Here is a 27,168-nt window from a genome sequence, read left to right as displayed (position 1 = left end):
ACACGCGTTTGATCATAACGTATCAATAGCACGTTAAAAAAAAATCTCTCGGGGACTATAAAACTAATAAAACTTTTAAACTAATTAATGAGAAGTGTATAAAAATACAACTTTTGAGTATCTCTTAAAGCGTCTTGGTTTTAAAACAAGCGCTCCACCATTTCAAAGTAGAGAGCAAAGAGGAACCTTTAACATTCGTTTCTGGTCGGACCTTATCTGGTGGTGCACAAAAACACCCGCCGGAAATGTAAGCATTAAAGTGGCAAGTTGTTGCTTTTCTCTTGTCTTAATCATCACCAATTTGCAATTACAGACGAACGAAATGAATGACCAAAGCTGTCCGAGATGCAAAACAACAAAGTACAGGAACCCTTCGCTGAAGTTGATGGTGAACGTTTGTGGACACACGCTGTGAGTATTTGCACTTTGTTTACCCAGACTGACTGAAGAACACATCTACTGCACCCCCACTCAAAAGCATCAACTTCTCAAATAAATATAGCCAGTTTAACACGTTTACTTATAAAACATATTTTGTGCACGTGTGAGCGTCTGCAAATATTGAAAATGGCTGATAAGCACTTGCAGACTTTACAGTCTTACAGTTATATGAATCATAACATTGATTTGTTTTGACATGAATGATAATGTAAATAATAAACACAACGTCGTTAAACTAATTGTGACAATAACAAAGCATGGAGTAAGATATTACAAAGTGCGAGGACAGCGTAACAGTGTTAACAGCTGAGCAGTTTTGATTCAGTTCCTTGCTCAAGGGCATCAGCAGTACTAAACAAAGCCAACAACCTCTCGATTCTGGTGTGTTCTCTAACATTGTACAGCTTCAAACGAAAATGGTTCTCCTTTTTTAATGACACTTTCAAAGATGTGTTCATTTAACAGTACACCGTGATGACAGGTTTGTCATAATTTATTGTTTATCGCAATTAGTCAAATGAGCTTGTCCAACACCTTTAGGCACTAAAACCTGTTTGCTTGGCACTTTAAAAGATTTAACCTTGTCAACTGTGTATCAGCCTTTTCATATTATTGAAAGGGACACATAAGCAACACTAGCGACAGCCTGACGAGAGCAATTTTTCCTCACCCCCCTTTACTATTTATTTATTGACTACTCCAGCAGGAAGTGGCCTTGCTTTGTCATCAGGTCACCCTCAGTATAATCTGGCTGCACGACCGTACGCAGAAAATTAAAAAGATTTTGCAATTTAGCAATTTAAGTAATTCTTCTGCCGGGTCACCTTTGTTGTAAGATTGGCCCATTGCAAATTGAGTGACACGACAGTTTTTCAATTGGTCACACCGGCAAAGGAATTGGTGTGGTAAATCATGGGCATATTTATTTTTTGTTTTGTTGTATATTTGATTTTTCATTTATATATATATCAAATTAAATTTTCCCTTTTCACAGTTTTGGCCCTGAAATGCAGATGGAAATGTTGGAAATGTTAGTCAAATGAAGGGGTGAATATTTCAACCCATGACGCATTTAGGACGTGTCCAGTTCAATGCTTTTGGCTGCACGGCAAGCCTCAGTTGACTTAAAACATTACAGCATGTCTTGTCCAACTATCCTGTATCAGACAGCGTGTTTTCTCTCTATTCTGTGATAGTCCTACATTGAAATAACTGTCAACCTCACACTAAGTTGGTGTCCATTCCTCAGTGGACTTAAGTTGACTTCCTACCCTGGCAATTGACCGCAGTGCATTTCAGTGTCACGTAACATGACGCACTATCAAGCTTCTCTAATGCGCACTCTGTCTAAATTTAAACTGCACAACAGCACATTTTGTATCCTGCCACCGAGGCCGTTTGATATGTGTTATTTATTACCTTTGTATGATGACACCAGGGCCATGTCCTTTGGGATTTGACACTTGGGCACATATGCGGTCATGCCTAATTAAATGGAAGCGAGTCACTCTATCTGCAGAACAGCTTCAAGTCGATGCCCACTGGCAAAGTGTGGGGAGTTTTTGGGTGTGTGTGTATGTGTGCGTGTGTGGGTGTGTGTTTTTTAAATCTGTGTAGCAGAAAAGTAATCTATTACTACCCTGCAGGACCTGGTCAAGTATTACATTCATCATTTTAGATTAGATTTTATTTTTAGTGTCAAAACTGGGAAGAAATGTAATCTCGTGTGTCAGTCACAAAGAAATATCTGATCATATCTGATCTAATTAAAAAACATGTACTTTTACGTTAAAAAAAGTAATAGCAAAGTGAATCGGCATTTTTAGGCAAAAACAAATTCCATAATTCCAAATTCCCGCCATACAAAAAAGTTAGCTTGTTGGGATACCTTTATTATTATTATTATTATTACTTTAATTAAGATAAGTAAGACAATTTGGATTGTGTGATATGTTGCATTTCTGCTGTGACTACATAAAACTGAAAACATCTTCAAACTATAAAATGTCAAACGATAAGACAGCTCTTTATTTATTCATTCAGTGACGTGATCTGCGTGATTCATCATAAAGTGGTTCATTGCCAGTACCTCCTGAGATATCTAATTTTTCAACATCTCATGTGGCAAGCTTCCTGTGTAAAGCAATCCTACTCTTGGGATGGAGCATCTTTTTTGGCGGCTGCCAAGTTGAGGGTATCTGAGGTCGCTGGGTTGAGCTTGTAATGGCAGGTATGATACTAAATCAAGGCCACTGTCAAATTAATGCTGACTTGGCTTTGTATCATGTCGCAGTTCATCTTTCGTGCTTTTTTTAAGCAATTGTTTTGAATGGGTTTTCATCGCAGGCGAGTCCAGAAGAGTTGCGCGCATCCACATTCTGCCTTCCGTAGTGGCGGCCACTCTGATGATTTATTATTTTTTTAATATTCAGAGCAGTCCTGATTTGTTACGGGCATAATGTTAGCATTCACTCAGTTTTTTCCATAACATCTGCCAGCTTTGCCTTTTGCCGCCTAAATGCCAGCCCATTTGCAGTTTTTCACTTTTGTTTGTTTACATGGCTTCTCTTTGTATGGCAGCTTTTCACCTGGAACGTTTCCCCATCGTTCCGCAGGGCTTCATCGTACTTATATTAATTGAACGGCAAAGTCATAGCCCAAAATGCCGGTAGCTGCTTTGGAGGCTTGTTGCATGACCAGCCCCCTGCTTAGCCTGCTTTCCCACCACCTTCTGTGACCTGCTGACAGCTGCAGATGGAGAGATAGGGCAGCCTGGAGCTGTGAGCGGGATAGGTGATAGAGGGAGGAGTCTGTCAGGAGCCGTCACTCAGCGGCAACAGCCCTGGGACACGGTGATGGCAAGCTTCAATAAGATATCAATGTAAGCCACAATATGGCACTGCCTCAGATTTCTGCCTTTCATCAGTCAATTCTAAAGCTGAAGATCTGAAGATGTACAAAGTCTCCTCCTTCCCGTCTTTCTTTTTTGTCGGTCGATGTTCACCTCTATGCTCACAGGCTTTCCACTTTGGAGGGTTCAGTTGTGTGGTCCATTTATGGGGCAGGGGGCAAGCTACGCCCCAGTCCTTACGCTTGTGTTGATGAATGGGCTCTTTGTGGGCCTGTGGAAACAAGCCGCAGCCCTCCATCTACCTCCATATGGCCGAGGCCTATACATCTCCTATAGCCTCGGGCCGCAGTGAACATCTGCCTGTCCCAGAGTGGACATGGGCAGGGGGCTCAAATATGCTCTCTTGGACCAACGCAGATGTTCCTGTCCATGATTTTGAGCTGAGTTTACTACTTGGTAGCAAACGAAACTGACAGATTTTTCTCTGTAACGCTTCATGAAGTTTATCTCTGGAGGCTGCACGCAAACTTGGCAATGCACTTAGCAGGTTATGCCTGTTTGACCCACATCCGAGAAGCGATGCCTAAACATCCAAACTCTGTGACTCTGCGCTTTCTCTTCTGACTGTATTTATTTATATAGTTCTACGTTCGGAGCTCTGCTGATCAAGTGAAACGTCTCGGATGATGACTATTTCATGATGCTTCTAATGGGCTCCATCCATTTGAGCGTCTCTGAAGCGGCACCACTGTTTGAAAAGAAATGACTCACACGTTAATACACAAAAAAAAAATCCCCCCTCAATGTTGCGTAGCTTTGACATAAGTGTGCCATTTACCATTTACGAATGACATTTTCCGTTTTATGCAGAGTGCTTCGCCTTTTGGCGGCCGGGCAAAGGCAAGGCAGCTTTATTTATGACTATATACCACTATTTATGCACAAGGCAACTTCATTTAAAAAGTAGTGACATAATTATTAATACAGTGACTTACAAATTTATTGTGTTTCGTGACCAAGCTTTTAATTCAGTATATGCGTATATCAAATAACTCATTGAAATAAATTGAAATGCCATTAAACTAAATATATTGTGACGTGTTTTAATAAACAAGAATAATGCTGTGTTGTAAATAAAAATCTAATCAATTATATAATAATGACTCAAAGTCAAGTCTGTGACCTGATCACAATCCAATATGAATCATTGTCCAAATACGTGTGAGTCTCATTGTAAATTTGACTATGCAAGAAGTGCTCAAAAACAGACAGTGGCAGTTGGAAACCAGATGTCTGCCTTTTTTTTTTGGGTGAAGGAAGCCAGAAGCAGAAGGTGAATTCCTGTGGAAATAAAGCTCCACAGAGAGTTAATTAAAACAGCGTACTGTGCAAACGTTTATCCAAGACCTCCGCCCCATCAGGGGAGATTTAGGAGTGTTCCCATTGTTCTTAGTGTCCACTCCTCACTTGAGTGTGACTGATGGGTAAACGCCTACCTGTAAAAAAAAAAAGTGTGATTGATGGCTAAGCTCAGGGTTGTGGCCTCAGGTAGGTCTGTTGGTTGCCATGGTAGCGAGTCATGACGGTGAATGAGGTAGAGCTTCCCACTTTGAACCTCGGGGTTACCGGAAACTCTCCAATTTGATTGTTAAAAGTGCTTTTTGTTCAGTATTTTTCTCCAATGGAAGAGCCTGCTTTGTTCGTATCGGGAGCCAAAGCACCACCTGAAAAACTCATCATGACCGCACTGCCCCGCTATACATTTTTTTGCCCTTGAAGGATGCTGGAGACATAAACCAGAAAGCAAAAAGTTTTGCTCACGCTGCCAAATATAGCCTTGATTAGTGAGATTGTCAGAAATACTGCAGACTTCCATTTTTTTTTTTTGGTTTTTGAATAAAATCCTTGAGCTTCAATCAGAATTGAGTGAAGAAAAAAATACAGCACACAGAGAGGGGAAGACATTTTTTCAGTATTTTTGCCTTGTTTACAAAATTATATAACAGCAACTCCATCAAATTATACAATTTAGCAGAAAGATTGGGGTATTTTTGGAATAATAAAACAAATCTGTTTCCAGTGCAGCCAGACATTCTTGATAATCGAGACAATTTCCTGGAATCGAAAGCCGCCTAATTGATGTTCCTATCATAATCCCAGAATTTTTTAAGCACTCAGAGGAAATATCCACGCGTCTCATTAGCATCCACCATTACCACCAAAGATGATTCTCAACCATATATAAGACAATAAAATTCTAAAGTGTTGCGTTCTTCCTTGTGTCTAAAGATGCGAGAACTGCGTCGAGATGCTGTTCGTCCGGGGCTCCAGCAACTGCGTTCAGTGCGACACGCCCCTGAGGAAGAGCAACTTCCGCGTGCAGCTCTTCGAGGACCCCACCATCGATAAGGAGGTGGAGATCCGCAAGAAGGTGCTGAAGATGTGAGTGAGGGAAGGAGGGAGGGCGACTGAGGGGTGTGGCCGTGTTGTGTTTATGTGTCATCCCGGGCCGCCTCCCACTTCTTAAGGCACCTTTGTCTTCCTCATTACGTTGTTTGTTTTGTAGACAATGAGTCTCCCTTGGGGGGCCCCAAGCGGGAAGGCTCTATCCCTGCCAGTTTTTTTTTTAACTTGGCTGCCCCTCCCCATCTCATCTGTACTTTAATAGCCCCTTAATTGACATCTAATGTGTGTCTATTAGGCAGAATGCAGACATGCTTTTATAAAATGCTTGATTTAATGGGGGATATTAATGTCGGCACATGTTTGCTTTCCTCTGGTCTGTCTGTCTTTGCAGTTACAACAAGCGAGACTGCGACTTCCCCAGCCTGAGAGAATATAACGACTACTTGGAGCAAGTGGAGGACATCGGTACGAGCGCCGACTGACTAAATGCTCACTGTACGAGTCTGCTAAAAGGATTTTTCCAGCCGCCGTAATGATTTCTCCCCAGCTGCATGGAGAGATGTTTAACAGGCATTAGTGCTTGCCAGCCTTGGGTCATAGATCACTGGGTAGAACTGCCAATGCTAACACATCATGAATGCCAACATCCCATAAGATTTTAGCCCTTAATAGCGCACGAGGCAGCCTCAAAGGGTCTTGGGCTCCAAGGGAGTTTTCGCAATGTTTTTGTGTACATTTCAAAATGACTTAGTGATTTACTTCTTAAAGGCGTGTTTGTTTTCTTTGGATCTTTTGTCGAATTTAAAATAACAACCACGGCAGTTTGTCTGCATAATTCGACTTGGCTGTGACGGACAGACTCAAGTGCTTTAATTGTGGGTTGTGTCGCTTGTCTGTGCAGTGTTTAACCTTACAAACAATGTTGATGTGGAGGACACCAAGATGAGAATGGAGCAGTACCAGCGGGAGAACCGAGAGATCATCCAGAAGAATAAAGCCAAGCTTGTATGTAAACAGATTATTTATTAAGTTATCATAAACGTCACCTGACCTGACCCTCCTCAGACTCGAGAGCAGGAGGAACTGGAGGAGCTGCTCCTTCAAGAGCAGCAGGGCAATGAGCAGCGACGACTGGATGTGCTGCAGGAGGAGCAGAGGCAACTGCTGGCCAAAAAGAAGAACAAGCAGGCTCTGCTGGATGAACTGGTGAGATGTAGACTCATCACACTGACAGCACACCATGTCTGACTTGTTGCGCAAATATGATTCCTAAAAATCTAATGCGTTTTGACAGCTTAAATGTTCCAACGCTGGCACACACACGCATGCAAATCAGACACACAGCCTGAGGGTTCATGGCTGATCATTAAGAGCTTATTACCAGTCATTGTGCAGCTCGGGGCATTGTGCGATTCCAAAGCCTCTTGGCTCCATTGTGTTGAGCTCACGGGCTTTGGAAGTGATTGTTCTAGCAATGTGGGCCCGCTCAACCACCATCACAGATAGCAGGTTAAGCTGTGTGTTTGTTTGTTTAAGGCACGGGGCCTGTCCACTGTAGGCAGATGAGATCAGTGCTCGCCCCCCCTGGGGGAGCCCTTCTGGGTCCTGACATCTGTATATCCCAGCCCCCCCCAACACACACAAGGAAAATAAATGTGATGCCTTTTTGGCGGTTCCACAACTTGCGGCTGCTTCACTAGCAACTTGATGATTATTGTGCTGCTTCAGCATATGTTTCTTCACACGCATTCTGTCCAAATCGTATCAATGTCTTCATTCGTGGTCAGTTGTGGTGCAAACAAAATGGTCCTAATATTTCTTTTTGACAAGCTCTAAAATCTTCGACAGGCAGCACTACATTCAGATGCAGCTGTTTGGATCCAAGGCAACAAAATGTGATAAGATCTCACATAAACACATCATGATAACCAGATCTGATGCGATTTGGCCGAGGTGCAAGCCTCTGAACATATTCAAAAGTATTTTACATGTCGTATTTATAATTGCTGCCAAATGCAACTCTTGATTAAAGCCATATGTAAATGGATTTGATATAACAGTGGAGTCTTGTAATAGTCTACAGATAGAAGAACACATTTTTCAATTTGCACAGGAGTTGACAGAATTGTGATAAAATCAAAGAAATGAGCTACGAGTAATTGTTTTATGTGAATGAATTGCAAGATAACATTTAATTACATGCCATTATTAATGTGACGATTCACACAAACGTTTAATGGCAACATTGTTGATACGTCCTTGGAATACCGAACCCTTTTGATAAACGAGGGTCAATATTTCTTAAAATGTGGCTTTAAAATTGGACACTAACCACAGCTATGAAAACATAACCAACCTGATGGAGACCCCAGGACATGTTGTCAGCACTGGAAGCCATTAAACTGTGTTTTGAGTATCTGTAAACACAAAAGTTTCCTTACGTGTTCTGCCAAAGCCTCAAAAATGTCCTCAGTTGAACATCAAGTCCAAGTTTGTGTTTTTAAAGGTCTGACCTGGACAACATTTCACTGGAGAGACTCAAAGGTTCGACCTTGTAACGAATACAACGCACTTGATGCAAACCTTTTTTTTTGGTTTCTCAGGAAAAGTCTCAGCTTCCTGCCTCCCTCCTGCTTGCCCAACACAAGGCCCGTGTTACAAAGCTGGAGACTCAGATTGAGCAACAGAAACAGGCGGTCAAAGCCACCAATCACTTCTCAACAGGAATTCAAATGGTGAGTCAGATGGTGACTTCTTTATTTTTAATAAAATAAAAGACAGGAGGAGGTTGCTCCTCCTTTTTCTTGTTACCCTGCACTTTAAGAAAAGGTCAGCACTCCTTCTGTCATATCACCACGTTGGTCTGAGCCAGAACAGGGGCCCAGTGAGACATTGTGACTCTTGGACCATCTAAGCTTTCCATGCCTGCCGAGACCTTCCGTTTTGCTGCACTTCTACTTTCCAGTCATTTGTTTTCATTTTACTGTGATGAGACATGCTGTGTCATCACGTGAATCCCTTCCCAACAACCCTCATGAGCAGTGCTTATTTTCCCACAGATGCATTGGAGTGATATCTGCCCAGGTTGTTACCTAGAGGCTCCTGCTGGTTGCTCTTTTTTCTATTATGAAGTTCTTGCAGCAACTAAGATCATCTCGTGATAACCATAGTTGTTCTTCACCATCAAGCTCACAAGTGTTTGCACCTTCTCGTTTGACTGCGCAAAGTTAAACTTGCTGATGGGGAGAGAAACAGCGTTATTATGCTGCTCTTGGTTTCTTCTGCGGTCGCCCCCCCACCCCCTCCTCCCCGACACCCCTTAATTTATTTTCACTCTACCATCCCTAAGCTCTCTCCATACATATGCTCCGCTCAGCTGCAAGTTGGGAGAACATGTGGGTTTGAATTTTCCTTCACGTCGGAGTCCAAAAGCATGACTTGTGTTTGACTTGGTGAGATTTCAGCACAGACTGGCAAATTCTTGCAGATTGCTGGAATACATTTATCGAGCTCGGTTGTGGTCCCTTGTTCCAAGATGAGTTCGCGTTGGAGGAAACACATCAGCAAAGTACTTACAGTGATGCCAATTAGCGCTTGGAAAAATAAACTCTTTGGCATTTGTAACTTTACGACACCTGGTCATTACACCCATCTGAATTAAATGTGGGAGATGTTTCAGAGTTCCCAAGATTATTTTCCATGCAGTTTTAGTTTTGCAAAAGGATACTTTGAAAACTACTTTGACAAATTCATCAAAACTATAAGAGCGGCCATTGGGCAAAGGAACACTTTAAATTTTGGTGGACTCCAATAAAATAAATTTGCATAATTTTGTAAAAGTCATTTTGACAAATGCGTAAACATTTTTCCATCATTGTTAAATTTTTACTCTTGTATACACGCCAAGCGTAAAATATAGCATATTTTTTTCATTCTCACAAAATAATCTTTAGTGCCATTCGAAACGTTTTTATTATTATTTGGCTTTATCATTAGTTTGTTTCTGAAAATGGTACTATTTATTTCAGGCTAGAGAACGCAAACAGCAATCGAGATGAATGAACAGTTGGTTGATTTTATGGCCTCTAATTTTATCAAGCGTGTTGATGTGCAAGTTCATCTGTCACACAAGTTGGTAGTCATCACTAAGCCCGCCGCCACATGCAAGCACTTTAGCCTGCCTCCTCTCTGGGGCCAAGGTGAGCTGTCACAGGCAGAATGACATATCTGCCTGTGTTTGAGCCCACCAATCCGAGGAACGTAAAGATGCCGAGGCTCCGGTCTTTAAATAAAGCGTGCTCTAATGTCTCATCGACGGCAGCAGCTGCGTCATGTTGTTGACTTGGAACACGCAAGTAAACATTTAAGCCCGCTCTTTATTTTGATAGCCCAGTGTTGTACGACTATTCATTCCGGTTGAGTCAGAAAACTGTCAAAAGGATGCTCGATGCAGTTAGACCATCCACGTGTAAAGTTGGCTGGGCCCAGGTGCCTTGTAAAACTTGGGATGTGCCCGGTCTTGCCTCTGGAATGGCTTGGAAATTGCTCGCTAATCCGTCACTTTGTACTAGCACCATTGAAGGAAGACGCTCGTATTTGCCGAAGTGAATGCACACAACTTTGTTTTGTTTGGTTAAACAACCTTTGAAGAATTAGTTGCTTACTGATATCAAAAGAGAATTGCTGCACGGGAGCCAGCCAGCTTGTCCCTGTTTAAACACGTCACTTGTTTTTTTTTTTTTGTCTTAAACCAGTCTCAGTGCCAGGACATGAATTTATGATCATTAGCTTAAATTACAGGTTTGTACAAAGTGTGACTTATGGCGCCTGCTTTCACATTGTTGAAGTGTTTTGTCTTTGTTCCAGGAAAGTTGTCAGGTGTGTGTTCACTCGCGTGTGTGTATTTGCGGTCCAAGAATCATCCTCAACTGCTTTGTCCCAGACTTTGACCGATGGGGGGGGGGGGATTCCTCTCTAGAGCAGCTTTCAGCGGCATCTTGAATGAAAGGTTCTCGCACCACTATGTCCTGATCCACTTGTCACAGGCAGCAGAGCAGCTGACATACTTGACAAGGCCGCCATGGGCATCCAGTAGAAGGAAGCTGCAGTGACACACACACACACACACAACTCAAATGTACAGTAGGCCAAATGTGGATAGCAGGTTTATCCCTAAACATAGATGCGGAGCTAATTTAAATATCCTCGGGTCCTGTCTGGCATTGTTCTATTAGACGTCATCCGTATAGAAAATACAAACACAAGCGCAAACACTAACACACACTCCAGGCAGGTTTGTTGTGCTTTGTTCAAACGTCCTTTATAGTGACCTCTGATTGGGAGACACGCTCTGCAGAGTAAACTCGAGCTGAGCTTGACTTTTCTCTGGCAGACTTGCCCAACCTGTTCTGCCTAAGAGGTTGGTGTTGCATATTCCCCCACCCCCCCTTCAATTCACCATCTCAAAACCTTCAGTTGTTTGTTTTTCTTTTGCAAAAACTCTTACTCTTAATGTCACAAATCAATTTTTCTGTGACTTTTTTATATTCTTGTTAAATTGGCGGAACTCTGATTGATCACTACAGGGCTTTTTGCTAGCAGAGGGGTCAGGTCGGGGGCTAAAGAGAACTGTCAGCTGTGATTGGCACGAGCACATGTGGGCATTCACACCTCTGCTCCACTCCCTGGCTTGGCCCTCTTTAGGATGGCCTCAGCAACCCCCTGGCTTGCGTCTCAGGCAAGCCCAGCCTGGCAGAAAAAGGACTTGTCAGCTTTAAGGGCTTTGCACTGGGGCACAGCTGCCTCTGGTTATATAGTAAGTTATATTTAAATGTGTAAGGCAAGGCGTGACCAGCTTTTACACTTGCTACCTGAAGATCAGATATCCTTTTTGCATGAATGGAGAGGCTCTGTGTGGTGTCTACGCTATATTAAACACCTGGAAGCGTGTAGTGGAGTTAGTAGGACTGGTGAGGCACTGACTAGTACTCTGGAGTTAAAAGTACTAACCAAAATAGACGATTATTTTAATTTTGTCCTTAATTAAAACATCTGTTTTCAAAGCTTTTAATTTTCAATCAATTCCGCACTGTTTGACAATGTGATAGCAGCAAAAACAAAATATTTAAGTTTATTGTCGGTGCTGTTTTTTTTAAATAAATAAAAAGCATTTGTTCCCACACAACAACAACCATCTGCCTCAACCATTGCGGTAATTGCAGTGGTCATTGTGAAAGGTCGGTCTCTAAGTGCCGTTTGTGCAATGGTGTGTGTCGCTGATTTTTAAAGTATGCTTAAGGTAGACCGTGTGTAACGTACTTCCAAAGGCGGATCTCTCATCCCTTTGAAGCAACGACACTTTTATGAGTCCATGCCTCATAAACGTGCCTTGAGCGTCTGCTTCATCATTCTGTCGGATCAATTGACCCACGTATCCTGCTTCGTACAAGTCAGATAGACTGAGGAGTTGACACACATCCCTTTGGATCTTTATTGGGTCTTTGAGTTTTGCTCATCTGTTATAGCGCAACATTTGAAAAATATCCATGTTTTTTTGACAATTACTTAAGGTGGTATTTGTGAAACGTTGAAACAATTAGTTACAAATAGGTATTTGTTCCAAGAAAGACTTTTTTCACAAATATATAGAGCCAGAAAGCTAAAAAGCTAAAGCTAAGCTTGTTTTTTTTATGCAGTATGGCTATTTGAAGGTGACCTTGCCGAGGAATGCAACAGAAAGTTCTCGAGAGTGGAGGTCTCTCTCTTGTGAATCTGCTTTACTGCTCCGTAAGCATCTGTAACTTCCTTCGCCAGCACGTAGACATTTCTTCTGCTGGTTCCCACCTCCCACCTCACCGCCATTTAATCATATGGTGTCAACTGTTGCATTGGAGTTAAATAGTGCTGAAAGTTTGACGGAAGATGGATGAGAAAGTGAAGCGGGGCAAATTTGCAGGAAAGTTGCAAGGTCTTAGTTGGCCAATCTGTGTTTGATTAGTGTTTGGCGGTCGCGCTGCTATGTTGGATGAATGATGGGACAGGATTAGAGATCAATGGCACCCCAAGGTTAAAGCTGGAGACGACTGTTGAAAATTTGTAATTGTGCGTGATATAGTTTATTGTGAAAAATCTTAATCTAAACCTGATTTTTTTGAAAACTGGATAAAAGTCTGCATAATATCTTAAGCAAGTTTACAGCACAATGTTTAATCAGTAGTGATAATATTGCGTATACCTAAAAAACAATATGCATGTGATGATGTCATGGATGAGATTTGTGGCTAGTCAAACTGAATTATATGAGCGTTAAAGCCCTCCACTCTATATTGAAACCATTTAAAATAAGTGTTTTCTTTTACTGCCATTCAACAATTGTTGACTTAACGATAAAGGATTTCCACAACCAGAGACATTAAGCGTGTTTGTTTAGAATAATCATGTTGTGTTTGGCTCAGTTAGCCTGCATTCACTGTGCATCCTCGGTGCTTTGCGTAACTTCCATTAGAGCTTAGGTGGCTTTACTTGTGTATAGGCTGAAGCATGTTTGAGGCTGTGGGGACACATGTTACTCATTTAGTTTGCTTTTCATTAACTCCCCTCTGAGCGCTCTTGTTTATTCTGCCTTCGCTACGCTCTCATCTTTTTATCTTCCTTTGTGTGATCCTTTTGAGTTTCCCCATAATTTTCCCCGGTCGCTTCGGCATCCTCGTTATAATTCCCGGATTGTCTTCTGAGTTGGATTAGTTTCACGCTGACACAAAGTGGATCTGACTGTGTGGAAATTCCCCTCGTGATGGAAGAGTGATAAAGCGAACAAATCTGGAATGGCCTTGAGTAGTATTATAGTTCCTTATAGTATTTGTATTCCCTCTATCTTTGTTGGATACATTTAGGTGCAGTCTTCATCCCTGATCAGTTACACCACTCATAATAATGTGATAATCAGAATTAGAGAAGCAATAAAAAAAAAAAAAAAACTCCAGTCTTGGGGCTCTTTAATGCTTTATTGGAAGACCGCTTCAAACCAAAGCGGGTAAAACCACACTGGTACTTTGCATTGGAAACATGGCGGTGCTCAGCATCATTGCTTTGCTGTTTTGCACAACTTGAAACTATAAGCACATTAATTTAAAAAAAATGTTAATGCCCACTTGAGTGTCAATTAAAACACATCAAATTTATCCAAATACAAATTTTTGTTATTTCATGCTCAGTGACCCAAATTGTAATGAGTTGTTATAAATATCATCAAATCGAAGAGTGCTAAAGTTGGCTAACTATGCGCTTATCTAAACCAGTTTGTCGGGAATTTGGTTATGTTGTACTTTGATTGACAGTAAACCTACTTATATTCTTATGTCATTGTGACTGTTTTCAGACTTCTTACCAGTGATAATTATTATTGTCAAGTGTTAAAGCTTGTTTGTCTTTCTCTTATAGTCTTGCTCTTTCCACCCTCCCTTACCATCCTCTTCTCTATTCCAGCGTCAAACGGTATCTCTGCAAGCTGTTCCCAAGTTAGAAGAAGCCCTGTACCACTACAACCCCCTCCACATTGAAACCTTCGGACCCCCAGTACCAGAATTGGAGCAGCTGGGAAGACTCGGGTAAATGTTTTTTTACACAAACAAACCGTTTTTAGTCCCTTGATTGGCAGTTAAAGTTTTAAAAGAGAAAAATAAGAAAATCACGGTTATTCGAATTCTTCGTTCAAAACAAGAAAATGTTCAAATTGTTTTTTATGATAATACCACTATTGTCATGGTGGAGTGCAATCGTAACTGTAATTGAATTTCGATTAATTGCACAGCCCTATTTTAAACTGAAATATATGTAACTTGGAAATTGAATTTGATCTTCACCACACAGTTTGGATTTACATTGAGTGGTGAAGTATATTATTTTTCTGCAGTCCACATTGACCTAAATTCAAGATATTAATTTGCGATTCGGGCTTACACATTACTGCTTTGCCGAATGTAGTGAGGAGGAAGCATTTCTGATGATCCTCTGATTAAGGGCGAGACTGAAAGCAAATTAGCGAAGCAAAGCATCCCACAAGCCGCCACATTGCCTCTGCAGGAGCGTCCATTAACACACGCAGGAAATGCTCCCCCTCTCGACAGCCCCCTTTGGGCCAATCAATCCACGACGCCACTGCTCCAGTCCTCACCAAATGCAAGTCATTCATCAGTCAGCCTCAGCGCCCGGCCGTCTGCGCTGCAACGGGCTGCTGCTAAAACCCTCCCACATAGTGAGAGCGGCCTGTTTTTATTGGGTGACAGGATCAAAACAAGGTCATATTTTGGGGGAGGTGGAGGACGTGGACCATGTTCAATACCGCTTCACCCTGACCGTAACCTTCCTTTAACTGAGATAAGCATCTTTTCAGCATATTGTATTTTTGTTGCCCTTCAGTCTGTCATGAACTTCAACTTGTGTTATTGCCTGGAAACTCAACTACTTAAGCCCAAACATGCTGTTTCAAGAATTACCGGAGAGTCTAAAGAAAATGATCTGTCACACATTTTTATTGTTACATTATGTATTCAGTGAAATGCTGAGGCCGTGCTTCCTTCAGCGAAGCTAATCAATATGTAGATGAAACACATAGCGTAGTTTAGATGGAGTGGGTGTGTGTGTCCGTCTGTGCATCGGTCCAGGTGGACCAATGCCGGAAAGGCCACAGACACAAAAAGGTCTTGACTGAGGAACTCTGGCATCAACACATGCTGGCCTGGTCGGCTCAACCACAACTTTGGAAATGTAATATGCCGTCGTGTCCAAAGCATGGAAATGGTACGGGCGCTTTGGAGCGGTCTGCATATTCATCGCCAAAAGTATTGGAACGGCACGGTCAATGACTTTGTTTTTGTTGTGTAGGAGGATTTGAGGTCAAATAGATAAATTTGAGATAAAATTTGATGTTAGTGCTTTCTCACTCAGATATTCATTGATGGTCAAAGCTTGCACGTGTACACAGCCAGTGTCCCGTCCAACCTGGTATACTCATTGAGTCACCCCCGTTATTGCACTCCCAGCATTTTGGCTATAATGGAGCCGGTGTGCTGCGTGGTAAAAATTCACATGCACGCGTGTGTGTGTGGGGGAGAGAATGCAGACAGGGGTGAAAGGGTGAAAAGTGAGTCCCCTGTGAGTGTTGGACGCCAACTCCAGTCCTGTGACCTGTGAAGGGAAATACGTTTTAGGATGGATGTGTCTCAGTGTGGACGAACTGGAAGGGCTGCGAGGCAGCAGGTACTTATTTTAAAACTTGGCTGTTTGTCTTGGTCAAGGCCCGCAGTGACAGCAGCACCGGTGGTGATTTGTCTTGGATGCGGCCGTCAAGGGAGACCGGAGTATGTGCACGCACGCACACACCCTTCTCTGGTGGCTTCATAGATGGACTCGTGTGCAGATATCCAGTCAACACATTGTTGACTGTAGTGCTGCTTCTCTTTTAAGACTGACTACATGTTCACGTCTTCTCAACTTCTCTCCTCCACTTATTCAGTATAAGGTCCAATGCAGAGGTTGTAGTGTATCCTAAATTCTTCCCTCCTTATGAATGGAATATATATTGCTCAAAGTGTCTCCCCAGTAAATAACAGCAGAACCAGTCTTGGAAACATGAAAGATGATGATGGTGGGAGGAGGCTGTCTGTCTCACGTTGATCTCGTGTACAGCACAGAAAACCGTGAGAGAACGGCGCTTTCTTTTTGTTTGGACACGTATGTGTAGATTGTAATCTAGGGTCTGACTTTGTTTTCCACAAGAACACTTTTTGAAAGCTCCGGCTGTGTAGGTGATGAAAGGCTGACTGAGAACTTGGACAAGGACAAATCATATGGGCTGGTGGGGGTAGGGAAAAGAGAAATTGGCTACAGAGCATTGAAACATTTGACTCAAACCTCAAGTGCTGACAATGAAGCCTCGCCAGAACAGTTGTTTGTGTTGGCTCCGAACACCCTGAAATTACCCATCCTTCTCTGACAGAATTTGCTCAAAGCACTTGCCAAAAGACAGCATGTATAATATTTAAAGGCTTTGCCCCCCCCCCCTCACACACATACACACACTTTTCCTTTTGCATAATTGGTGGAAAAAGTGAGTTTTCTGTTGGGAGTGCTTGTCAGGCATCTGCCGCTTGTTTCGAGGTGATGCCGAGCAGCTGAATGAAGAGTGTTTAGTCTGGGGCTCCTCTCCTGGGGATGCACTTCTCTACAGGAGGAAGTCAACCTCTGTGTATTTTCTCCCACTAAAACAGGCCAGTCATGGAGCATCCAACAGAGAGGAACCTAAGTTCTAACAAGCTTCAGTCACGGTACCTGAATGATTCACTTTACCCATTTGTCCTCTGGAACAGTCACGCCAGATTCAGCAGATATGTCTCTGCAGACAAAAAAAATAAAAAATGGGGACTAAATTTAAGAATCACTCAGCCCTGAACTGGAAACGTAGTGTTGAAAATGGTAGGGCATCTCTGCCCTCTGCTCCAGTTTATCAAATGAGCATTTTGGGGCCTAGCAACAAATGTCTAATGTCATGTAAAGTGATGATGAAAAATTAGTTGAGCAGTTTGATTGGTTCATATTGCCTGCTAGCCAAAATGTTTGTGTGCAGTGGTGACATTTGAATTATATGTGTGGGTTTAGTGCGTAAGGGAAAAAAAATTAAGCATCAAAATAAAGGGAGGACTCTCTAAGGCTGAGATCAGAACCTACTCAAGTGTCCCACCTCTTTTTACATATAAAAACATCACAGTTATGACCACAAACACACAAGTAAAGCATAAATCACTTCATAGACTAGCAATGTTTAACATGTGCTTAAAGGATGTCCGCTCACTGCTCTGGTCGTGAGCCAGGGGTTAATGGGTCTCTAAGTGATACTCTCCTCCCGCTTGTAGTCTGAAGCTTCAGCGTGCCCAACAAAGTCTGTGTGTTTATATGATAGTCAAGTGTGCATGTGTTAATATTGGGAAGGAGCAGTCCAGAGAGCCCTCAATTCCGGGCAGACCGCTTTCCAGGAACCGTGGATGTGTCTTTTGGAGTTTGCATGACCACTAAAAGCTATCCAGAAGGGACTTTTGAATCTTTCTGTTCTTGCTAAATTTGGGGCTATTCCCCCCCCCCTTCCTTTGGGTCTCCCCTCTTACTTTTGAATAAAAGTCCAAGTCAGCCATGATGTTTTTCTTCTATCAGAATGCAGAGGAATTTCTAAAATCAGACATGAACGGCTTCCCACATTCTCTGATCTCTGCTGGGTGCGCATCTGATGGAGCTGGAGGGGTTGATGTGATTTGGGGGGGGAGGGGGTCATGGGTCGCCGACAGTAGTGGACCTGAGGTGCTGCGCTGTGGATGTGAGGGTGACAGGACCAGAGTGATGGCACCTTGGAGAGAGCGTGAGCCTTACTCAGTCACACTCTCTCGCACAAACACAGCTTTGATGCTTAAGTTATGGGCAGGAGGCCGCGGCGCCGGTTAGAATGACCCCACATGAACTCCCTGAAGAGCAGTCGACTTTGATCTACTTTTACTATAATTTAAACACTCGTATTTTAGACTCACTGGACCAATAAAAATAGCATTGTTGCCAGAACAACTATTTATGGGGAACTGGTGTGTTTGTTTCTTGCATAACAAAACGAGCCTTTCCCCTCAAATTCTTCCAAGACCTAAAATTGAACTTGGTTGCTCAGATATCTGATATGTTCTCCAATTTAAGAGCGTGTTCTGCTTTCTTAACTTACAACACCCAGCAATCATTTAAGTGCTCCGATTGCTCTCGTCTAAAAACTCCCGCGGGAGTCACAGATTTTCAATTTGCATAGCCAAAAGAGATTCAACAATAGGCAGTTATTTGACTTGCAAAGTCGTACACGTCAACGGAGCGCCCGTGTCTTACCGACCATCATGTGACTTCTAGCCGAGCTTAAATTCTCAGCCTACGTCGTCCTGGAGGTGCCGACTTTATTCGTTACTAACCAGATCAAAAACAATATGGAGTGCAGCCATCGTCCAATTGCGCTCCCACCCCCACCCAGGCCATTATCCCGTCTGTCTCGGTAAACAGACCATTAACAGAGAGCGCCGGTGGAGGCCAAATCACTATTGTTTCCCTCTCATAGGTCTGTGCAAATATTGATCCTCTCCAAGTACCAGCCTAAATATGTGTGCGGGCCAGTTGAGAAGCCTTTTTACTTGCCCGTGAGTCATTTCTGAAAAGTAGCGAGCATTACACGAGTGACAAAGACACACTTCGGCTTTATCTGCACCAGCAGCACTTTGAGTGTTGTTGTTTTTCCCCCCTCGACCGGGCGATGCGCCACACAGACTCGCAGGCTCCCTCTGAAATGCAGCCGGCCAATTCAAGCCATCTCCAGCATGAAGGGAACTCCAGGTTTATTGGCGTCGCAGCTTCGAGGCCGATACTCTGCAGAGGTGATGTCTCCTGACTATTTTGAAGCACAACAAACGAAAGCAGCTGCTCTCTCGAAGGTCACATGCTTTTCCAGTTTGACTCTGCCAATAACTAATATGCATGCCCACTATGGGTTTGTTGTGATGTGGAGCTTAGCGTAGGAAGTACATCATGTGAGCCTCCATCTTTTTACCTCTACTACAACCCCGTCTTTCTTCTTTCTTGGCTTATTGAAATCCATCTTTCCTCCCCCCTAATGCTTCACGTGATTTGTAATTGATACCCCCCTCCTCCCGGGAAAGCTCTATTCTTCCTCTGTGTATAGGTGCTCTATTCCCAGAATGCTACGTCTAACTGTCAAGGTACCTTTGCTATGGGTGCGCCTCGGGCCAGCAGCCATTCCCAGAACAGCATATGTCCCTCCATTGTTTACAGCTGCATTTGGTTAGCGACGACACACTGCTGTCACGTCATTCTTCTTCTTCCACAGTCCGCCGGGTGCCCTCCCTCCTTCCTCTAAGCTTTTCATGGTGGCTCAGGGTTATCAAGTGGCGGCCCTGGAGAGGAAAGAAAGATGTGCTCTATATTGAGTCGGGTGTGGGATGTCCCCTCCGAGTACCTCGGCTGTACTTTAACATGAGGCCTGTCCTAGTTCGCCAGACTCTACTGACCCCATCAGGTTAGAATGGGGACGTGCAGGATCAAAACAGTGCCACGGATGAGCGGCGACAGGTGGCAGCTAGGTCAGGAAGTGAAGCCGTCGTCTTCAGGCACATGCAAAACAATCGGCCTTTATTGTCTGTGAGAGACAACGAGAGCGCTTTATCATTCAAGCTTCTGACAACTTACAGATTCTCACTTTGTGTATTAGATGGGTGTCCGTTTCAAGTATCAAGCAGAGGATCTGTTAACACTCTAAACATGTTGTTCTTAACTAAGTGTTAGTGATAGCGTCCGCCACTTCTACTTCTGGGATGCAGCCTCGGTCTGTCAGTGGTGATGATAAGACTCGTGATAATGGAGAAGAGGTGATGTAACCGCACCGAGTCCCCTTAACTCATTCACAAGTTGCGCTAATCTGGTGGACAGTGGATAAGGCTGAGCGTCCTCACACGCTGCCACATCCCAGAGGAAGCTGGATTCAATGGAAAAGAGGATGACCTTTGACCTGTGGTGCTGAAAGGCTGCTGTTGACAGATATAGTATACCTGTGAGAGTGTTTGCCTTGTCTGCAGGGGGTATCTGGGTTGCAATGTAGACCAATCCTTATAACATGCTGGAGTTGCCGTACGTCCGGAAAAGAAACAACTTTGCTCTTAGACAAACATGAATTGTGTAACCCGCCTGTACACACAATGTGCTCAGTGTGCTGCATCTTCCTTATGGGTACATTTTCTCTGGAGGTGGAGTAGTGGAAAGGAGGGGGCAGATGGGGCAACCGTGCTGCGAGTGAAACCGGAGCTGCCAGTGGAATGCAGGGAGGGGGTGTTTTTGGAGAGGAGGCTTTGGCGGGGGTAGACTTAAGGGGTAGGATGGGTGATTAGGGGGTGACAGCTGAGTGGTGACCCCTCTATCGTGACAAATCATCTGGCAGGTGTGTGGCTCTGCGCAATTCTCCCCCCCCCTCACCTCCTTCCTTTGGCCCTCATCCTTCCCAGGCCCGGAATTCTCAACCGCAGTCGGAGCGGGGCGCTAAAGGAAGATTTCCGGGCACCTAGTACACTCTTGACTGGCCTTTGACAAATACGCCACTCCCTCTGTGTCCCGTGTTTGTCAGCTGTGCTTGTTGTGCACACACAAACATCTCGAAGTTATGTTTTGTCAATCTGTCTTTTAAAGACTCATCCTTTTCTTGTTGTGAATCATGCTGATGATAAGGCGAGCCAACCAAAAAACGGCTCTGATCCTTTGTCATAAAAAGTGACTGTGACTCAGGGAGGGCGTTGCAAAAGCCAACAGGTGCTCAAGCTGGGGTCCGGTCTCAGGTCATCGCTAATACTTGAAAGGCGGTGTGTGTCTGTGGTGGGTGTTTCAAACGCACAACAGATTGGCTCACGATAACAAAAACCGAATGCGCTTTCAAGCAAACGGGAATGTTGTCATGTGTGACAGGCTGCAGCCAACAAACAGCGCTTTGACAATGAACGTTTTGTTGGATTGGGCTTTGATTGCGTCGTCGTCTGCGTGCGTCTGGCTCTGTGGTTTCTGCGTTGATTAAGTGTCTGCCTGCTGAAATAACCAGCGCAGCATATTACACACGGGCTGCCTCTTTTCTTTTCCATCAAGCTTTCTTAATCCAATTCCAGCCAACGTGAAGAGTCTAGACAAGGGGAAGGAACCCTATGCCTGCTATCGTTTGTTTCTTTGATTCAAGAACTGAAGCCATTGTTGGACCAAACTTGGGATGTGAATCTATCTGAAATCTTTCAGGGAAATTTCCGACTATTAGTAGTAGCAGGCTCAGGTATCTTTTGACTCCAGATCTTGACGTAGCAGATTGTTTCAAGTGTTGATTTGAGATACTTCCTTTAAATCATTCTAAAATTTGATTGTGAAAGAGATCAGTGAGAGAGAGAAAAAAAAACTGGCACAAACCTTCCTCCTGTCAATCTGCACGCAAGTGGAAAACCCCGGCATGTTTTGTGCTTTTGATTGCAGTCTGACTCGCACACTGTGCCATTACGCTGTCTTCATCACCTGCACTCGCCCTGTCCCGCTCCCCCAAAGCGACATAATGGAGCAGTCCAAAGTGACCCATATTTACACAATAATATGAGGCTTTGAAAAGACTCATATCAAGTTGCAGCTAATGCTCCAGTGGGGCCGAGAGAGTGAAAGATGTTACGGAGCGAAACGGCTTGGGTTTCAGGGCCCTGTGAACAAAAGGCAAGTCTGGTCTTCAGGGAGAATCGGGGGATGGCGTGGAGGGGGGGTGCTGAGAGGGGCGTGTGGGCACACTCTTGAAAGTGTAGCTGTTGGTAGCGCATGCTAATCATTTAAAAACAATTGATAGCGAGATGTATTGCGTTATAATAGACATTTAAAATTGTGGTTACCTTCTAGAGTCAAAAATATTTGAAACAGCGTTCAGTGCATTTCAAGATTACCACAAACTATTCCCAAATAATGCTCCGTTTTTAATTAATACACCAAAAGTGAGCTTTATTGAGAGTGTTTAGTTGTTGTTGATTGTCAGTTTGTTAGCCAGCTATCTTTATCTAAATCCGAATATCTTCTTCCTTAAGATTTACTTCTTGTATTGCATCTGTGCTACTTTTCCCATCTTGATATTATACGGCAATATGTATTTCCCAGACACGCTCCCGATTGGCCACGCATAGCCAACATCTAGTGCCGCTTTGTGTACACGCACTTGGATGCCGTTGGAGTTCACTTGGAGATAGAGCCGCTGACTTAATGGAGCAGAACTGAACTAACGTGGGGTGGAAGGGGTGAGCAGAGGCCAATGGGGTTGGTTTAAGAGAAGAGGCTTTGTCATGATGATACCCAAAGGTGATTTTTAACTCCTACCCCCCCAACCCCCCTTCCCCCACTTCCCAAACCTTCTCTCACACACTGATGTATACAGACTGCACACCCTCTTCCTCCTGCCCCCCTCCTGCCTTCATGTTCTCTTTCTGCTCTCCTTTGGGGCAGGTCGGTATAAAGTTACACAGAGCTCTCAGCTTTCTTGGAAGGAATGACCACATGAGTAGCTTGGGGATTAGATTAGCAGGAAGAGCAGACTTAGCCAGGCTGTAAATAGCCCACTTTTTTCACCATTAAAGCGGCCCAGCACAATATAATCAATAGGCAGCACTCATCGGATGCAGGAAGCCATCTGAGAAGACCTCCCTCAAGTGCTCTGAAGGACAGACTACAGCAGCTCGCAGCTAATGAAGTTATTATTAATCACTGGCCCTCCTCTTTTGAACTTGTGTTGTTTCTCTAGTGGCCCATGAGTGGTCTTGCTGCGCATTGACGTCTCCTCGCCGCCTTTCGTCTCACTTTCCCCTCCCGCATGGTTCAGGGTCTCGACAAGGTCACGCCGTGTGACGTATGACTGAACATTTGCACGCGTACACGCGAGCAAAGATACGGATGATCTGTTTGCCGCGTACCTTCGCGCACACACACCTACATCATGCAGGTGTTGGATTACTGGAATGGCGGCAGAATTCAGAGTCTGCCGTCTGTGCTCTTGATTCCCGCCTCACTTTGAATTTAGGCGCATACACTCACTCCTGTGAGGGCGCTAGATGTCGCAACTAAACATCTTGCCATCTTTTACCACCTTTTCTGCCATTTCCAGCAAAGATACTCATGCAGAAATGGATATTTTTAGTCCGAACTTTAAGCTTACTCAGCTGCAGAGGACCACGTGGCTGTTATACAGACGCCTTTATTTATACATAAACATTGTACTAAAACATAAAACTTTCTTTTGAGGGCCTGAACATACACACATTGATCAGGTAGTCCCGTGACTTCTAGCAACCTCGGGAACTGACTCACTTATTCTTAATTGGTCTAGTTTATGTTTCATTTTTGTCACATTTGTGTCCGGCCATGTTCTGTGAGATATTTCTTGGCTCGCTAAAAGTTTGGACACATTGCTCTCATCTAAAGTATTTGTTTGTAAAACTTTCCAAACTTTCCAAGAAAAAAAATGTGGTCATTTTAAATGGACTCTTAGTTGCTGGCACGCTTTTCTTTTGTAGATCTGTCTCAACAAGACAAGTGAGCTGATGCAAAGCACATTGTGTGAACTTTTTTTTTTTGAGTGACTGTGTGAAAATAAACACTGACTTTGAGTGTTGCTTAAAACCTGAGAGACTCTGGCAGGATACATCTGTAAGCACTTAAAATAAAAGAGAGACACCTCTAATACTTTAATAGCGCCGTGTTGCCGAGGCTTTCAGGGCACAAGGTGTTCTCAGCGTTAACGTACACTTAGGTCTGTCTGCGGCCATCTCATCACAGGAGCGAAAAGAGCCAGAAAAAATAAGCCCGAGTGTGGATTTAATGACGGATAAACTTGCACTCAAGTTTCTCTGCTTTTGAAAGGAACGCTCAGGCTGTCAGACAGCGTCATTATTTACAAAATACCTCTATGACGTCATTGACGGAGGGAGGGGTGGGCTTTCTGTGTGTTTACAGATACTTGAACAACGTGCGGGCCTCCATGCCTCAGGACACAGCCGGTGGATACAGCTCAGCTTTGGCGTGTCATCGAGCAATCCAGGATGCCTTCAGTGGCCTCTTCCCCCGTACTGGCTGACCCCAAACTCTGACACAACTTTAAGGACTATAAATAAGACATCACTGAAGAGGACAAACACTGTTGTGGTGGTCAGTGATGTGATATGTGTAATTTTTTTGTGTGTCACTTTTATATATAGATTAAATAAATCACAATTCAGTCGGTCTTTCATTAAAGCAATTTATTTAAAAAGGAAAAATGTTCAAGGAAGCACTGGCTGGATGCTAACAACTTAAAGCTTGTCTTAAGCAACATTAGGTACCCGATAAACAAATGAGGTCCAGCTGTATACAAAATTCTAAAACATAATTCTCAGTTTCCTATTATATCTCATTTAGATGCACTAACAAAGTGTCTAATGAGTGTATAATGAGGGGATCAACTCAAATATTTCCTTCAGTCAACTTCAACAGTGACAAGTTGGGATTTAATTCACTTTCAAGATGAATCTGTGGTCTCACACTTTTGCCGCTTGGGGTCTGGTTCCTCTGAAGATTCTGCATAAAATTGAAGGTAAAAAAAAGTCCGTCAGTACAATGTAAATTTTAATATGCCTTGCAGTCACCAACATATTAGGAGCAGCTCTCAACAACTACAAGTTGTCCCTCAAGTCTGAAAACGCAGTTACAATTGTATGAAATGTTAAAAAAATCTTCTTAGATTTAAAGTTGTTCTTTTTACATCCAGACTGCTGGATCATCCCTGTCATTTAATTCTTACCTGTCTGTTTTTCATACTGGCAGAAGAGGACTTCTTTAGGAAGAGTAAAGCTGACACACATCATATCTTTGTTGGGTGCCACGTTGCGGACAAAATGCACAGAGCAACGGTCCTTGATAGGGAAGCCCAAGGCAAGAGATGCCCTCTCCATCATGTCCCTCTCTGGGTTGTCGTCTTTAGAAAAGCCGTAGCAGTGCACTGTGGGGAGGTTGTGGTCGCAGGGAGCCTCCTGATGCAGGAGGCCTCTAAAGGCATCCAAAAACTCCAGAGCCAAAGCAGGCAGGTTCATTACTACGTGCACACCGCTTTTTCCCTTTAACAGCGCAGGAAGCTCTCGCTTGAGCGGCCCTTGGACGAACGCTCGGCCGTCCAGGTTGAAGTTTTTCACTTTGCCTTCCACCTTGTTGACTTTGCAGTTGTGCTGGAGCCACTTGTATGACTCCGGGTTGAGGTCGTTTGCGAAAACTGTGGCGCCCGAGCGGGCCGCTGGAATAGCAAAGGGTCCCACGCCGGCGAATACATCAAACACGGTCTCGCCGCGCTTGACCAGCTCCACCACGCGCTGGTGTTCCGTGCTCAACCTCGAGTTCCAGTACACACGAGAGAAGTCAAACTCGTATGTCACCCCGTTTTCTTTCACCTGGGGAAACACGCAGGACGATTCAGTTGCCAATTTTATATGGTCACAATCCATTTCCCATGTAGCATACAGGTTTTGAATCGACTTAAGAGGTTTTTGCTGAACTTACTTTGGCGACCATGTTCTCCTCTCCAGCCAGCACCTCCATCTTGAAGTTGCGATATGTTGAGTCGATAATATTTGTCTTATTGACCACACACGTGACACCGGGGTTCTTGTCCATGATCACTGTACCTGCAATGAGAGGGACAGAAAATAGGTCTTGCTTTTTTTAATGTAATGTAGAACTCCTACAAAGTACGTTGGACAGCTCATGAAGCACACATTAATAAAACAATATATATTACAGTTCCTAGAGTGTCTGCTTTGGTGATACTGGTCCAGGACAGGATGAAAACATATTTCTTAAAACCTCATCCAGTGGCCTGCTTGTCTTTACACTCGTAGAAACACATTTTCACTGTCATGTTGTATTTATTGTATTAATTTGAGTATGTCCCCACTAAAGGCCAGACTACCAAAATGCACAGCTCGCCTCAATGACTCTCACCAATGAGGTTCCTATATGGAAGCTGGTGGTCCCTGAGGTTCATGTGTGCAATGTGTCCAACTCTGCTGAACGCCGACGTCACGTCCTGCCCCAGAGGTAGCACGGCCTCCAACACCTCTTCACTCTTCAGGTTGTCATAGGTCAATCTCAGCTCATAGTGCTGCAGCTCCTGAGAGACGTCAAATGACCTCAGCGCTTCCGCTTCAGAATCACTAAAGGAGCCTGACGAGGATACTCTGTGAGGGTCCAATAGCACAAGTCTGAAGTCAGGACTCTCCTCTTTGTCCTGCACCACTCTGGGCACCCCCGGGCGTTGGATGGTGGACTTTTTCAGGCTCTTCATCACTTTGTTAATAAACCGCGTGGGCACCCGTAGAGCTGGTACAGTGATTGTCTGTGTGAAAGCTTCTTTGTCAAGAGAAGTCATACCGCGTACCTGCGGAGGCGCGTGGTATAGTTTGGCATCCATTAGTAGTTTCAGGGGAAAGTTAGCACAGGGGAAGGTTGTAGAGCTCAGATTTCGGAGCACAGCGGAGATGTTCGTGTGGTCTCTTGTTTGCACAGATGAGAAGACTCTTCTGAGGAGCCTGTAACGCAAAAGCAGGCGCTTTTAAAACGCACACGTGGTAAAAAAAATAAAATAAACTAACTAACATTACATGTTTAGTTAATTTAAAGGGGGTGGGTATCAATTTTACCGGTAGATAGCACGAAATATCACAATCGGCTCTTACCTCAACATCCTTCAGAAACAGGCATGCTTGCTCGACAACGTCATTCGTGGTGGACCAGTGCACGCGCGTGATTGGTCGACAGAGACCAGAACCTGTGTTTGATTGGTCAGTAGCTACAATGACGTTAAACTTGCGACG

The 27,168-nt window shown here is 43.8% G+C and overlaps 2 protein-coding genes across 2 annotated transcripts; one reads left to right on the top strand and one right to left on the bottom strand.

Annotated features, from left to right (window-relative positions):
• Positions 1–185: 185 nt before the first annotated feature.
• mnat1 (MNAT1 component of CDK activating kinase) lies at positions 186–24,545 on the top strand. Its single transcript, XM_088400650.1, has 9 exons — positions 186–247; positions 314–411; positions 5,582–5,734; positions 6,090–6,163; positions 6,600–6,703; positions 6,764–6,904; positions 8,302–8,433; positions 14,183–14,304; positions 24,284–24,545. Exons 2-9 carry the CDS (start codon positions 323–325, stop codon positions 24,402–24,404), a joined length of 936 nt encoding a protein of 311 aa, XP_088256776.1. The 5' UTR covers positions 186–247; positions 314–322; the 3' UTR covers positions 24,405–24,545.
• Positions 24,546–24,552: 7 nt separating this feature from the next.
• On the bottom strand, positions 24,553–27,157 carry trmt5 (tRNA methyltransferase 5). Its single transcript, XM_088400649.1, has 5 exons — positions 27,031–27,157; positions 26,297–26,883; positions 25,856–25,980; positions 25,107–25,746; positions 24,553–24,883 (listed from the first exon to the last, which is right to left on the bottom strand). Exons 1-5 carry the CDS (start codon positions 27,036–27,038, stop codon positions 24,825–24,827), a joined length of 1,419 nt encoding a protein of 472 aa, XP_088256775.1. The 5' UTR covers positions 27,039–27,157; the 3' UTR covers positions 24,553–24,824.
• Positions 27,158–27,168: the final 11 nt, after the last annotated feature.

Source organism: Syngnathus floridae, chromosome 16, assembly GCF_059516105.1.
Source record: "Syngnathus floridae isolate MCC-2025c chromosome 16, RoL_Sflo_1.0, whole genome shotgun sequence".
NCBI lineage: Eukaryota > Metazoa > Chordata > Actinopteri > Syngnathiformes > Syngnathidae > Syngnathus > Syngnathus floridae.
The sequence above is the reverse complement of the archived record's forward strand: the minus strand, read 5'-3'. Positions and strand labels throughout refer to the sequence as shown.

Bases quoted from the DNA above. Each gene is read 5' to 3' on its own strand.
- trmt5 (XM_088400649.1), bottom strand. The intron at 25,981-26,296 runs GTGAGAGTCATT...CTCTCATTGCAG, and splicing joins TCCATATAGGAACCTCATTG to GTACAGTGATCATGGACAAG. The intron at 24,884-25,106 runs GTAAGAATTAAA...AATTTTATGCAG, and splicing joins CCAGTATGAAAAACAGACAG to AATCTTCAGAGGAACCAGAC.
- mnat1 (XM_088400650.1), top strand. From the start codon at position 323: ATGAATGACCAAAGCTGTCCGAGATGCAAAACAACAAAGTACAGGAAC. The intron at 6,164-6,599 runs GTACGAGCGCCG...TTGTCTGTGCAG, and splicing joins GGAGCAAGTGGAGGACATCG to TGTTTAACCTTACAAACAAT. The intron at 14,305-24,283 runs GTAAATGTTTTT...GTGTGTTTACAG, and splicing joins GAGCAGCTGGGAAGACTCGG to ATACTTGAACAACGTGCGGG.